The sequence below is a fragment of the Anser brachyrhynchus genome (assembly GCF_964034855.1).
Source record: "Anser brachyrhynchus genome assembly, chromosome: 18".
In the NCBI taxonomy this organism is placed as follows: domain Eukaryota; kingdom Metazoa; phylum Chordata; class Aves; order Anseriformes; family Anatidae; genus Anser; species Anser brachyrhynchus.
Genome location: NC_137711.1, coordinates 8508702 through 8521773, shown reverse-complemented (window position 1 = coordinate 8521773; position 13072 = coordinate 8508702). Strand labels below are relative to the sequence as shown.

Sequence of the window (13072 nt, the reverse complement as noted above, 5' to 3'; positions counted from 1 at the left end):
ATGCATTTTTCAGGATTAACTTAGAACGTAAAATTTACAGAGCGTGCCTGCCGCATTAGGTCATTTGTTTGGGGATCTGGTTAGAGGACTGGGCTGCTTTTTTAACAAAGGAGGTTTATCGGTATCCCACAATCTTCGGGGGGATTGAATTTAATGGTTGAAATAACCTAGCTCCTCACCTATATGAAAGCCTTTCTTTGCAGTGAAAATATTGCCTGAAAAATACCAGTCCAGTACATTGCAAATTAAAGGTTTTTTTTTCCCCTCTGCCTGTTTTTGGAGTTGTACTTTGTACACAGTGTTATTTGATCATGCCTGCCGCAGGCTTCCCAGACATCAAAGCACAGTTTGAGATAGAATTGAGTACCCCACTGTAACACTAGCTAGATATCTACCTGTTTGATTGGGGATTATATGATTTATTTTCTTTTCTGACTCGCTGTTTGCCCCCCACAGGGGCTGCCTTCTGTTCATCATATCCATGTTCAACCACGGTTCCTTACAGCCCCGTGGTGAGAGGGGGGCTCCTTACGTCTTGCTAAAATCTGCCTCCTCCTGGGGGACATTCAGACAGTGTCTTAATCACTTTCCTAGGAAGGCTACAGAGGCAACATTATCATTATTGTTTTCAAGTATTTTTCTGTTCTGCGGGCGCGTTAGAGAGTAATGTTTCAGAGTGGATATTAATAAGTCACTGCTATGTGAATATTAAAAGAGGCTCGTGTGTCTCAGTTAGGAAAGGGGATTAATGCAAACCTGTTTGTTTTAAAGCAGAGCTATGATGTAGAACCAAATACAGACTGGTGTCAAATTAGCTTTTCTAGCCTTTCTGGGTTAGCAAAAGTGGTGGCTAGGTTGGGTAGGTGGCTAGAGCCCCCCCGTCCTGCTGGGAGGTAGGTGAGGGTGGTTGTGCATTTGTGGATGAAGTGCAACACAGTAAAGGAAAACAGTACCTTAATCCTGTTTCTCTTTCTCTTCTTCCTTCACTCCATACTTTCCATTCCCCATCATTCATACCTCTTTTTTTTTAATTATTATTTTTTTTAACATTTTGATTTTTTTTTTCCCATCCATGCCCTTTTATATTTCCATGGGAAACTGTTTTGTGCGCTGCCCACTCCCGGGCACTGCACACAGCTCACCCTTTCTTTCTCCAATCAGGATGGCGGCCTAGTGGAAGAGCCCACTACTTCACCATTTTTGCCTTCACCAAGCCTGAAGCTCCCCCTTTCAAACAGTGCACTCCCTAATCAGACCCTGGGCGGGATTGCCTCAGGGCTGGGCATGCAAAACTTGAATTCTTCTCGACAGGTAAGGCTGTTCGGGGAGGTCGCAGGTTGAATTTGAGTGCGCACAGAGTCACAGCTAGCTCGTCACTTCCCCCTGGGAAACGGGGGTTTAAACTGGAAATGCACACAAAATCTTTGTTCACGTGAAATATCAGTGAAGAAACTACCTGCTGTGTAAACATCTCGCATTATAGGACATAAAACAACTGCTTAGTTGTAATCAGCCTGCTAATTATACACGTCCGTTGAGAAGAGACTGTAGTATTATGGATTTATACCTCTAAACCCTGGAATAGCTCTGCCTTGATTGATGTGAGGTTTCTTTTTTTGAGGCATTTTTAATTGTCACAGACTTAAAGACAGAGGCATTGCTCTAATTCATCTTCCCTGGCTGGTGTAATTATTCAGTGATGAGATGGGTGAGAAGTGATGGCTTTTTTTTATTCTTGTCATAAGTGTCAAGACAGCTCATAGCTTTGACAGGTGGTAAGAAAGGAACTGTGCTTCTAGCACCTCTGGTCAAATAAAGCGCTGTGGCTGGAGGGTTGTTTTGGCCCCTGGATAGAACGTGCTGAAAGGGAAAGAAAGGGAGAAGAGGTGGAGGGGGAAGGCTCATAAACAGGATGAGGCTGAGAGGTCATAAACTACTGCTGATTATGAAAAGGTTATTTTTGCTATATAAATTGAAGTGCTAGTAAAGATCAGGAAAAAAAAACACACAACACTGTAAAATTCTATATATCGTTCTGTGGTGTCTTTTATTACATATATTCTTTTAAGTTAGTTATCTAAAGGCAATACTTGTCCAGCACTTACAGCCTGTCACACAGTCAGAAGCACAGGCTGCTCTAATAGCACATCCGTTATCAGTGGCTTTGTAAAATGAATATGTATAAAAACTGCCTAGATAATTTAATAAATAGGATGCAGTGAGTTTAAGGACTTAATTCTCCTATTCTTTCCTGCATATACACTAACATTTTTTGGTGAGTACTTCTCATTGTTCATCTTGTGACCCTCTAGGGTTACACATCCTTATAAAGGAGATCTTCAGCTTCGGCTACCTTTTGTTCAGATGTCTGTACAAAGTTTGGGCAGGTGCAGGATGTTATTGGGTATGTGGTGATCTCTGCCGTGCCTGATTCTGAACCTGTTTGTCAGTAAGGCGTCCAACAGAACAGTCTGCACGTACTGGTTTCTTTACCCACACCTGTCATAATCATTGAGGATAAAGGCTGCACAGATAAGGAACTTTCAGGTTATACATTGAGTGATGTGTTTCAAGGCCAATGTCCTCCTTGTCCTGTTGTAGATACCGAGTGGCAATCTGGGTATGTTTGGCAATAGCGGAGCAGCACAAGCCAGGACCATGCAACAGCCGCAGCAACCGCCAGTGCAACCTCTTAATTCATCCCAGCCTAGTCTTCGTGCTCAAGTGCCTCAGTTTCTATCCCCTCAGGTGAGATGAAACTTCCAGTCTTGTGTTTTCCCTTCCCCTGGAACTCTCCCATGTGCTTTTTCCTCTGCATACTCATTTTGTGATGGTCCTGAGGCTTTGGAGCTGCTGTTGCTTTACTGCGTCTTTTGATTTACTAGGCAGTAAGCACGTTACATGGGTGAGATGTTCTCACATGTGTGCTGTTTGTTATCTGTGTGTGCGGATTCTCTCCTTTTTGCAAAAAACAGTGTTTCTAGAGAGCTAAGGAGTTTGTTCTTAGGATTTGTGTTTTTTTTTTCTTTTTTTTTTCTGTAAATGGATGTGTAAGTATTGTTACTAAAATTGTATTAGAGCCTATCGTTAATTTTTTGATCATTTATAGTGCAGTTCAGGTAATAGTAATGTTATTCAGCTACTGTCTAATGGCTCTTATTTACGGCTTATGCAGTTGCCAGTGCTAAAAGTGAATGTACAAGGTTTAATACACTGCTATTCTTTAGGTTCAAGCACAGCTTTTGCAGTTTGCAGCAAAAAACATTGGTCTCAACCCTGCACTATTAACCTCGCCAATTAATCCTCAGCATATGACGATGTTGAACCAGCTCTATCAGCTGCAGCTGGTAAGTTGAAGAACATGGCAAGTAAGCTGTAAATCTGAATTGACGATAAAATAAGAGAACAACTAGATCTTTAAATGGACACGACAGATCTTTAAAGCAATCAAATGGTGATTTCTTTAGTAGAGTTTCTTTCCAAAGAAACAAAATCCTTTTTTTGCCTCAGTTTTTATAAATAGTAATTTGTGGGAATAATTATTCTTTACAGCGTATCAGTGGAACTAAAAAGTCAGTTGACTTCATGCTATTGTATATTATCAAACAGCGCTATTCTGCGTATTATATGCAACTCATTGACCAACTAGGAGATTTGTGTCAAAACATAGCACGAGAGAAATCTTGGCAGTGCTGGACACCTGAGTTACCTGAATAACTTTATTTGATTGCCTCCTAAATAACCAAGTGTATGGTGAATTTCCTGTAGTTAATGGGATGAACATTAATCACACCATGGGATAAGAACTACTTGCTTTTGAAAAGTTGTATATTTTTGAGATGTTTGCACGCACACATATATATATTATTTAATCACATTTTATGAACAGTGTTAAAAGTGATATTCTGTGCTAACATTATTTTAGTATTTGCTAGTGGTAAATATTAAATTGTGCACGATAAACTGTCTTAATTGCGGATGTCAACGTGCTAGTCTAACTCTTCACATAGTGATAATATTTGATACCATTGTTTCTAATTGTATTTCTCAGTTTTGAGAAGCACAGTATTGATCTCATGCCATGGTAATAATTGGACAGTACAAAGCTACTTGAAAAATACTTGTACAGAACTCCTTTGGATAGTTCAGGAGATTACAAGAAATAATACCTTGCCCTTTTAGTGATGTTAAAATTGTGGAATTTTTCCAGAGTGAAGCAGCACAATTGATTAAATGCAATGTGTTGTCAGAATTTAAAATGAGCAAAACAAAATAACTATTGGTACTTTACCTATTTGTAGGATAGTATAAACTTACATTTCAATTTTTGCTTCATCTTACAAACTTCTCAGAAGTAAAGCAGGTTCCTATCTTTAATGAATACTCATTGCTGACAAACTTACTCATTGATGTTTTTATTGACCTATTTAGTTTAAACAAAAAAAAACACCAACAAAACACATAATTCTGGACTTAAATGTATTTTATAATACGTTCTTAACGAGAATGTTATATTTGCTTCATTGTCTGTTTTCAGAAAACTCCGGTGTTTCTCCAGTATTTTGTATTGTGCCAGATCAGTTCAGGCAAGCTTGTTAGACTTCTTGTATATGTTAGGACCTCTGACCTCTCATTTCCATCTTGTAGGCGTACCAACGTTTACAAATCCAGCAGCAGATGTTACAGGCTCAGCGTAATGTTTCCGGACCCATGAGACAACAGGAGCAGCAAGTAGGTTTGACTGCCAATTCAATTTCACCATTAGAATTTGGTTTCAATAGCTTAAAGAGATTGTACTACATTATACCAAACCAGCTAAAGCGTCCTTAGAACAATAATAGTGTGTGGTTTGAATATTGAAATGTAAAGAGTACTAGAGGAATAAAGCTACTTCACGGCATTCAGTTATTGGAGGAAAGCTCTTCAACCCTTAATTCAGTCAATTTTTATTTGTGAAGAGATCTTATGCTTTTTTCTACCCTGAAATAACACAAAAGAAATCTTGTTTTCTTGTGTTGAATTGATCATTTATTGATTCATTCTCTTTTGTTGCCAGGTTGCACGTACAATCAATAACATGCAGCAGCAGATCCAGCAGCACCAGCGCCAGCTGGCCCAGGCCCTGCTTATGAAGCAGCAGCCTCCCCCTCCACATCTATCTTTGCACCCCTCTGCAGGCAAATCAGCCATGGATAGCTTTTCACCCCATCCCCAGGCTCCCGGCCTTCCTGACCTGCAGACCAAAGAGCAACAGTCTTCACCGAACACCTTTGCTCCTTACCCTCTTGGTATGTGTCCTTCAGCAGTTCCGTATGCGAAAGGCAGAGGGAGTATATTTCATTATTTAAGTGTCTAAGTACTTTGCTCTACAGTATAGTAAAGACAGAAATACAAAAGATATGTTTATTAAGTAATGTTGAAATGCCTAAACAAAATCATGGTACTACATGCCTATCTGGTAGTAATAAAAGTGAGCTGTATCTGCTCACCTGTGCTTTGCAGAACAGAAGATCTGCTTAATTAACTATCTAGGCATGTTGCTGTTCATGAACTACATTCAAAATAACAGCATCATGTTGTAAAATACAAAAATGTCACCTTATAAGCAGGAATATTGTCTTGAAATCACTGAATTTTTTTTCCACTCTAATCAACAATGGTAAGGCATGAACTTTGGTCAATGTATTTTGAGACAGATACAGATGATTTTGAAGGAATGCAAAAAGAGTGTTGTGTAGATGATTACATGTTTCGAAAATTTGACTGATGAGGAAAAAATGAAATTCTTTGGTCACTTGAAGCAGAAGAATTAAGAGGCATGCAGCAATCTTCAAAAATATAAAAGATAGCTTCAAAGAAGTCTTGCATGTGGCTAATGGAAGAGGTAAAAAAATGTTGCACAAGAGAGGTCCTTAAACATTAAGAATCGTTTATTTGCTCTAAGGAAAGTAGGGTACTGGAATAAAGGGTCATGGAAGTTTGTGAAAACTTCTTCACCAGGCATTTCATGATCTGTCAAGTGTGATCGATGTGAAAATAAATCAATTCAGCCTTGAGACAGGGTGAACAGAACAACTTTCAGAACTGTTTTCTGTGATTGTTCAATGTAAGCCAAAGACTTTATGACATAGGGGAATTAATTTAATCTCTCTGCCTCTCTTTAATGCTGTGTACAATAGAATTGAAAAGCTTCCTCTACCATTCAGCAGTTAAGAAGGTGATTCGGACTGCTGTGGGGAGCTGTTACAGCAGGGAGTATCAGAAGGCGAAAGAATTTGTGAATTAAGGGCCTAAGTCTAAGAGGTTCTTATCATAACTTAGCTTCCTGTGATCTGCTAACATTCAGAATTATATATCAAAAAGGATCCAGATCCATGTCACGGAAGCATGATAAAATTATTCCCTAAATACTATATGTTTTATACAAAAACAGGAGGGTTTTGTTTGATCTGTTCCAAAATATATGTCAATGCCTGCCCTGATGATTAGCAGCTCTTTGTATGACCTTTTAATTGCTTCATCTGGGATTTTTAAAATGTTGTTAACAAAATAAAATGGCAGACATTACAGGGGTATGCTGGTGAGACATTAGGAATACTTTGGCTTAACAGTGGAATGTTGCAAATTCTTCACTGGTTTAAACTTAGCATTCCAGTGCATTCTTCTAGAAGGCCTTTTCTGGGGCAAGTAGAGAGACTGCAAGAAGAAATACTGACAGCTTTAAAATATATCCCTACAAGGTTTTTGTTTTTGTTTTTGTTTTGTTTTGTTTTCCCTTTTAGCAACGTTCAAATATTTTCTGAATTCATAGGGGTATTATTCTGAATCAGTGTTCCCGTAACAGCTAGTTTTTGAAAGCAGATGGAAAACGTGCATAGTGAATTACTACATGTATGTATAAATGTCTAAAAAAATCAATGTTTAACAATTCCTTTAGTTGGATTTTTAAACACAGACTTATTTTTTAATCCTCCAGTTTATTAAGGATATGTAATGACCTGTTTCCCCTTAGCTGGACTGAACCCGAACATGAATGTAAATAACATGGACATTACTGGTGGTTTGTCAGTGAAGGACACTTCTCAGTCCCAGTCTCGCCTTCCTCAGTGGACACACCCCAACTCAATGGATAATCTGTCTAGTGCTGCTTCTTCTCTTGACCAGAACTCCAGCAAGCACGGTATGTCGCATTTAATCTCTATCTCAGTTTGGCTTTTTGAAACTTGAGTCACATTGCAATTATATTTTTTTTTCTCATGTTACTCTTTTCTGTAAGTGCTGATAAATGGTTGGTACAGAGCATCACCCTTTGAGACTGACTTCTTTTTTGAAGATTTCTGTAGTCGCATTCAGCAATGTATTGAAGTTCTTGCAGCTAGAATGTCATACATGCAGACCTTTCTGCTGCTTTCGTTTAGTGACTTTTACTGCTCAGAACATGGAGTTCAAGTAAAATAAGCCATTAGTGTTGGCAACATGTGCAAACAAGTCCCACAGGCCTTCCCATACTCCAGATCTGCATACTTTTAATTCTAAAAAACTTTACATTGACTTTATCCCACAGTTTTTCCAATATCACCAACTTTTCACAGCCAGTCATGTACAAGGGCACGATGGATTATATAATTGCCCACAGTGGGAGTTAGGAGCACAAAATTCAGTCTTCCAGAAGCGATTGCTAATCTGTTAGAACACCTTTATCCCTGTTTCCTCCAGTATCCTGAGTCATTTATTCCTTTATTTCCTTTATGCAAACTTACTCTGTTAGAATATGACACTGTTAACAGTCTTGTATGCTGCTTTTTATTACTAGCAGCACGAATTATTTCTCTATTATGATAGTTTCTTATTCTGCAAATAGCTTTACTGCTTATGCCAAATTGTTGTCTGATAATTTGTAGGAACATGGGTTTGGCTACTTCAAATCATCCATACTGTCAGTAATAAAAACCTAGAGAAGGATGAGAAGGGGGCATACCTACAAAGATTCTCCATAGTATGCTGTCAGCAAATTCCTATTTACCATCCCTATGATGATTTGAATTACTTACTCTCTTTTTGGCAGTAATGTAACCTAAATTTCCTTAGTTAACTTGAGTCTGGATTTTACCAGCAGTGTATCTCACAGTTGTATTTCCTAGTAAGGCTTCAGAGGCTGTTAAGCTTTGTTCATAGTGTTTATATTTTATTTTTTTATTTTAATGCAGAAATACCCCAAATTAGTCCCACTCCTAAACAAAGCCTTTCTATTCTCTTCTTTACAGGTGCTATACCTGGAGGTTTAAGTATTTGTCCTCCGGGAAAGTCCTCCATTGATGACTCTTATGGCCGGTATGATCTGATTCAAAACAGTGAATCGCCCGCCAGTCCACCCGTAGCTGTTCCTCACAGCTGGTCACGTGCCAAAACTGATAGTGATAAAATTTCCAATGGCTCCAGCATAAACTGGCCACCAGGTAACAAAATGCAAACCACTCACGTTAAACTGATGTCATTAAATCACACTGTTGGTTTTATTTATTGCATCCTTCTGATGTGAAGAATTAATCTTTGGGGAACTATGACTTTATATGCTCTTGTTTGTTTGTTTTCTTATATTTGGAACAGAGTTTCATCCAGGAGTGCCATGGAAAGGACTGCAGAATATTGATCCTGAAAATGACCCCGATGTTACTCCTGGAAGTGTTCCAACTGGGCCTACCATAAACACCACAATACAGGATGTTAATCGCTATCTTCTCAAGAGTGGAGGTAAACACACAAATTACTTTCACATTTATATTTACTTTCTTCTTTCCAACAAAGTTGACTTCATATAATATGGGTATAGTATATTTTTGCACATAGTCCTGATCTAATAAAGCTTCAGCTCTGAGCTTTCACTGATAATCCAGAAATACATTAGCTAAATATGGGACTATGAAGGTTCTGGTTTTCCTTGGGAACGTGAATATTTTTAAGCTTGGAAGGGTTGGGATATGTAATATAACTTCCAGTGACCACAAAATCTTTTTGTTAACATGTATAATTCCTACCACTTTGCTTTGAACAAGATTTTATTCTTCATACTGACCAACTTCTTGCACTTCAGGAAATATTTAAGAAGTCACAATACAAAAGTTCCACGGTTGTAGCTGAGGCAGCAGTCTTCTGTCATGCATAACTGTGGCTTTGTTTTACATCCAAAACCATCAAAGAAAAGAAAAAAAGAAAAGGGGGTATTAACTTGTAGACTAGAATTTCTCAGTGCCATTTCCATTCCTTTTGCCCTGACGTTGTTTACCCCAGAATTAAAAGGGTATTCTCTAAAACAATAAACCAGTGGGACTATGCTATATACTAACTAGATACAGTGAAAGTGCATCAGTGGAGCGACAGCTTGGTTTAATTGTGATCGGTGTGCCCTAATAGGCCAGTTATCTGTACTCTATGAAAGCACTCCAACATGCATCAGGGGTATTATAATCAGGTTATCAATAAGGACCTGTCAGGGTTAAAAATGTGGATTTTGTTATAGTAGCTACATCTGTGATGTCTGCATAGATTATAAGACAAAATTAAATCAGAAACTGGTTTCCAGCTCTGAGCATGTTAGCTCAGGTGAAAGGATGTGAGATGTGAGGGAAAGGAGGAGCGTTTTTCATTGCCTTGAATGATTTTGAGTTGTCTCTTACCAGAAAGCAGTCCTTATTTAAACTGGACTATGAAGTATTTGTGTGCATGAGTAATGTTGAATTAACTTTCTAATGACCCAGATATACTTCAAGGGGCAAACAACTTCAGTCGTTTGAAGTGACCTTTACAGTGCTAAATAAAAAAGTAAGAAGACATAATTCAGCCACAGTTCAGATATGGTGTACCCAAGAAATACTCCCTAGGGGCCAAAAATATAGCCGTACAGAACTGTACCTGTAAGTGAAATGATATCTACTACAGGTCTTACTTCTTCATGGAATGGAAGCATACATTAGCTCTGCTGGTATACAATCTGTCTGTGGAATGAAGAAGTAGTTGCAACACTTGTAGAGGGTCAGTATAGATTATCTTTGCAGAGGTAAACAGGCTGCTAGGAGACAAAACCCTGTGAAAAGCAGTGACTGCTGGGTTTCATAATATGTTTATTTTCCTTATTGTGTTTTTTTTTCCCTTTATCTTGTTAATATAAATAATATAATTTTAATAAAAAACGTAGTTGCTTTGTTTTTTTCTTTATGTGTATCCTGGTGTTTGCTTCTGGGTAAAATTATCTGTTATTGTCAGTACTTCTTCGAATGAAATTGGATTTTCATGACATGCTGACACAAAAAGACTGTCTTTGAATACTACGGCTTGAAGTTCACAGGTTTTATTAATGGAGCTGAGATCCATTCACAGGGATAGACTGTGGCTTATACACTGTACACGTAGGAACAGATAAAACTTAAGCTTTTGGTTTGATTGTTGTTTTGCCCTATTTGCTAAAGATGCTTTGCAGGATCATCTGCTACAAACTGAAAGCCTTTAGCCATGTGGAACCAGGGCTGCTTTCAGCTCTGTGAGCATATGGGCCTTTGAATCTGATATAATTCCCTGCCCCAGCCTTCCTCAGAGGTGTCTGCATGGGGAATAGATTATTTCCAGAGAAGGCCTTGATGTAGTTATTTTTCTTGAGACTGATGTCTGTATTGGTGTGTCCTGAGAGCAGCACAGTGAGTCTGGATAAGGTAAAGTTTGCTTGCTCTCTGTTCCAGGTGAACGTACATAGCCTGTGATTTTTATTGAGCTGTGAGGGATGATAATGTGCTTTTGCTTCCTCCCTTCTGCCTCAGTACACCACTCTGTCTTCTTCCAAAGAACTCACCTATAGTTTTATTAGTCAGGTAAAGATGTTTTGGTATCACAGTATATCTGTGTATGTCCGGAATGATAAGTCACCTGGGATATGCGATTTTGTTGGTGGCTAGAAAGAATACTTCGACTTCTTCTGGCCCTTATAATGAAGATATTTTTTTTATGTTCTGTCTCTTTCATTTGCTGCCAGTAAGGAAATTGTATGTGTGCTTAGATAGCTCCTCAGATTGTAAATGATTTACCAAGATGGTTTCAGGCTATTTCGTTTAATGTTATTAGTTTGAGAAGAGATTGGTAAAATATATCCTTGCTTTACTGAAAGCCTGCAAAAATCTAAAGATGCTTGTGGGCATTAGAATGTAGGAGAAGTGCTCACCTCAAGTAATTTAGGACAAATCACCCATGGTAAGAGGTTAGTTTATCATACACATTTATGCTCATCTACAGTTGCCATCGCTTAAGTCAGCCAGCAAAGCACCTTTATAAATGAGGCCTGCTCCTTGAGACTAAACAGTTTAATGCTGATTTTTTAGTCGCATATCTTAAACGAAATGCAGAATTTATCTTCTGCACAGGCGCTAGTACATTTACTACTGTGCCAGCTTTCTTTTCTTTTCTACTAAAGACTTCTGCTTCACTTTATCATGCTTTCTGTAACATTTCATTCCTAGACTTCTGAGACCAGGCTGACTAAGGAAAATGCCTTGCATGGTTTGTATTTGCACATAATAGATTTGCTTATGTCACACCAAACATCATTATGCCCATCTTTCTTAGTTGCTTCTCTGCTGGTTCTGCAGGGTCATCCCCAACATCATCTCAGAATGCCACGCTGCCTTCATCGAGTGCCTGGCCGCTTAGTGCCTCCGGCTACAGTAGCTCTTTCAGCAGCATTGCATCCGCACCTAGCATTGCAGGTACGAAAAATGGCCTTTCTACTTTCACGTTCCCCTGCATTCTGAGAAAAGGCCCTAGGAGAAGTGCTTTCCCAGTTATTGCAGCAGTGCTGCTATAGACAGAAGCACATTTTTCAGTCCTGTGCCAGGTAGGCAGCTCTCCTGGCAGCTCTTCAGTGGTGAGCTCTGTATGCTATGCCTGGAATTGTGCTAAGGAAAAATGTATTTACTCCACTTGATGCCACATGCCGTCACTCTATATTGGCATCGAGGTGTCTTAACGACTATTTCCATTGCAACTTTGCAGAGGAATGTTCTATTTTCTAAGACCTCGGTAGTAACTCCCCTACTAGACCCTTCCAGTGAGAGGAATTTTTTGTTAACAAACTCACTGTTAGCAGTAAAATGTCTTCAGCTCAGGAGAAAGTTTAATTGTACCTCAAGGAGGTACTCTGCCTCAGAATGGGGTTTGGTTTGGGGGGCTCTTTATTTAACTATTGAAGAAAGTTTCATAAAAAACAGGCTTGTTTTCTTCATGTGTCCCCTTAATTAAGCAGATCAAAACACCTGTTTAAATGTCTTTTAATTGTCATTCCAAAGTGTGATGCTTACTTATATACCTGAGCTTGCATATGGTGTAAACAATATGCAAATTGCCCCATTCTTTCCAATGAGCTGTAAATTCTGAGGTATCTCTCTTTGCAAATCATAGAAAATTAGCTTGCAAACCGACTACATAAATATCCAGTTTGTCCCATTATAAAAATGTGTAGGGGCTGTTGCATGGTTTATATTATCACTTTCATATCTAATCAATGAACACTCTCCACTTCTTTGAATAAAAGTAGCCACAGCCTCTAGGTCATACTGCAGGTAGCAAAGCAAAAAGGTTTTGTTTGAAATGTTTTACTCCATTAAAAGGAAAAGAAAGGAATGGCTTGCTTTTCTTTTATCTGTCACGCATTTCTGCTTTACTTGGCTTTTATTTTTTGCAGTCTCATCTAATCTTTGTGTTAACCCCATGGGAATTAGTGAGATAGCAACATCTAATCTGTGGTAATGTGCGTACATCATGTGCTACATTGCAGGTTGAGCTGCTCTGAATTCTGAAAGTCAGACTTTCCTCCTTACTCCCACCCTTTTTCCCTTTGTTAATGTCTTGATCATCATCGTTAAATTATTTTTGTCACCACAGTTTGCAAGAAGATGGGAGAGCGGTTGCCCTTTCACTTGAATTACTATGATTCATTATGAAATCATTGAGTTAGATGATACAGATAAATAGGGACAATTTTGAGTGTGTGTGTGTGTATATATAACTTGAGGCTGTGATTTGGTGACTGGTA

At 38.6% G+C, this 13072-nt stretch overlaps 1 protein-coding gene across 20 annotated transcripts in view; it reads left to right on the top strand.

Annotated features, from left to right (window-relative positions):
- Window positions 1-13072, top strand: part of TNRC6C (trinucleotide repeat containing adaptor 6C) — a 297118-nt gene that overhangs the window by 276187 nt on the left and 7859 nt on the right. For 12 of the 20 annotated variants that reach the window (XM_080560646.1, XM_080560638.1, XM_080560636.1 and 9 more), the window contains 9 exons: window positions 1138-1311; window positions 2602-2748; window positions 3228-3347; window positions 4648-4731; window positions 5057-5288; window positions 7013-7180; window positions 8265-8456; window positions 8608-8751; window positions 11631-11747. In XM_080560646.1, the coding sequence (XP_080416772.1) occupies window positions 1138-1311; window positions 2602-2748; window positions 3228-3347; window positions 4648-4731; window positions 5057-5288; window positions 7013-7180; window positions 8265-8456; window positions 8608-8751; window positions 11631-11747 (1378 nt within the window). The remainder of the gene's footprint in view (window positions 1-1137; window positions 1312-2601; window positions 2749-3227; window positions 3348-4647; window positions 4732-5056; window positions 5289-7012; window positions 7181-8264; window positions 8457-8607; window positions 8752-11630; window positions 11748-13072) is intronic. The other 8 variants (XM_080560641.1, XM_080560654.1, XM_080560651.1 and 5 more) reach the window with 4 other exon arrangements.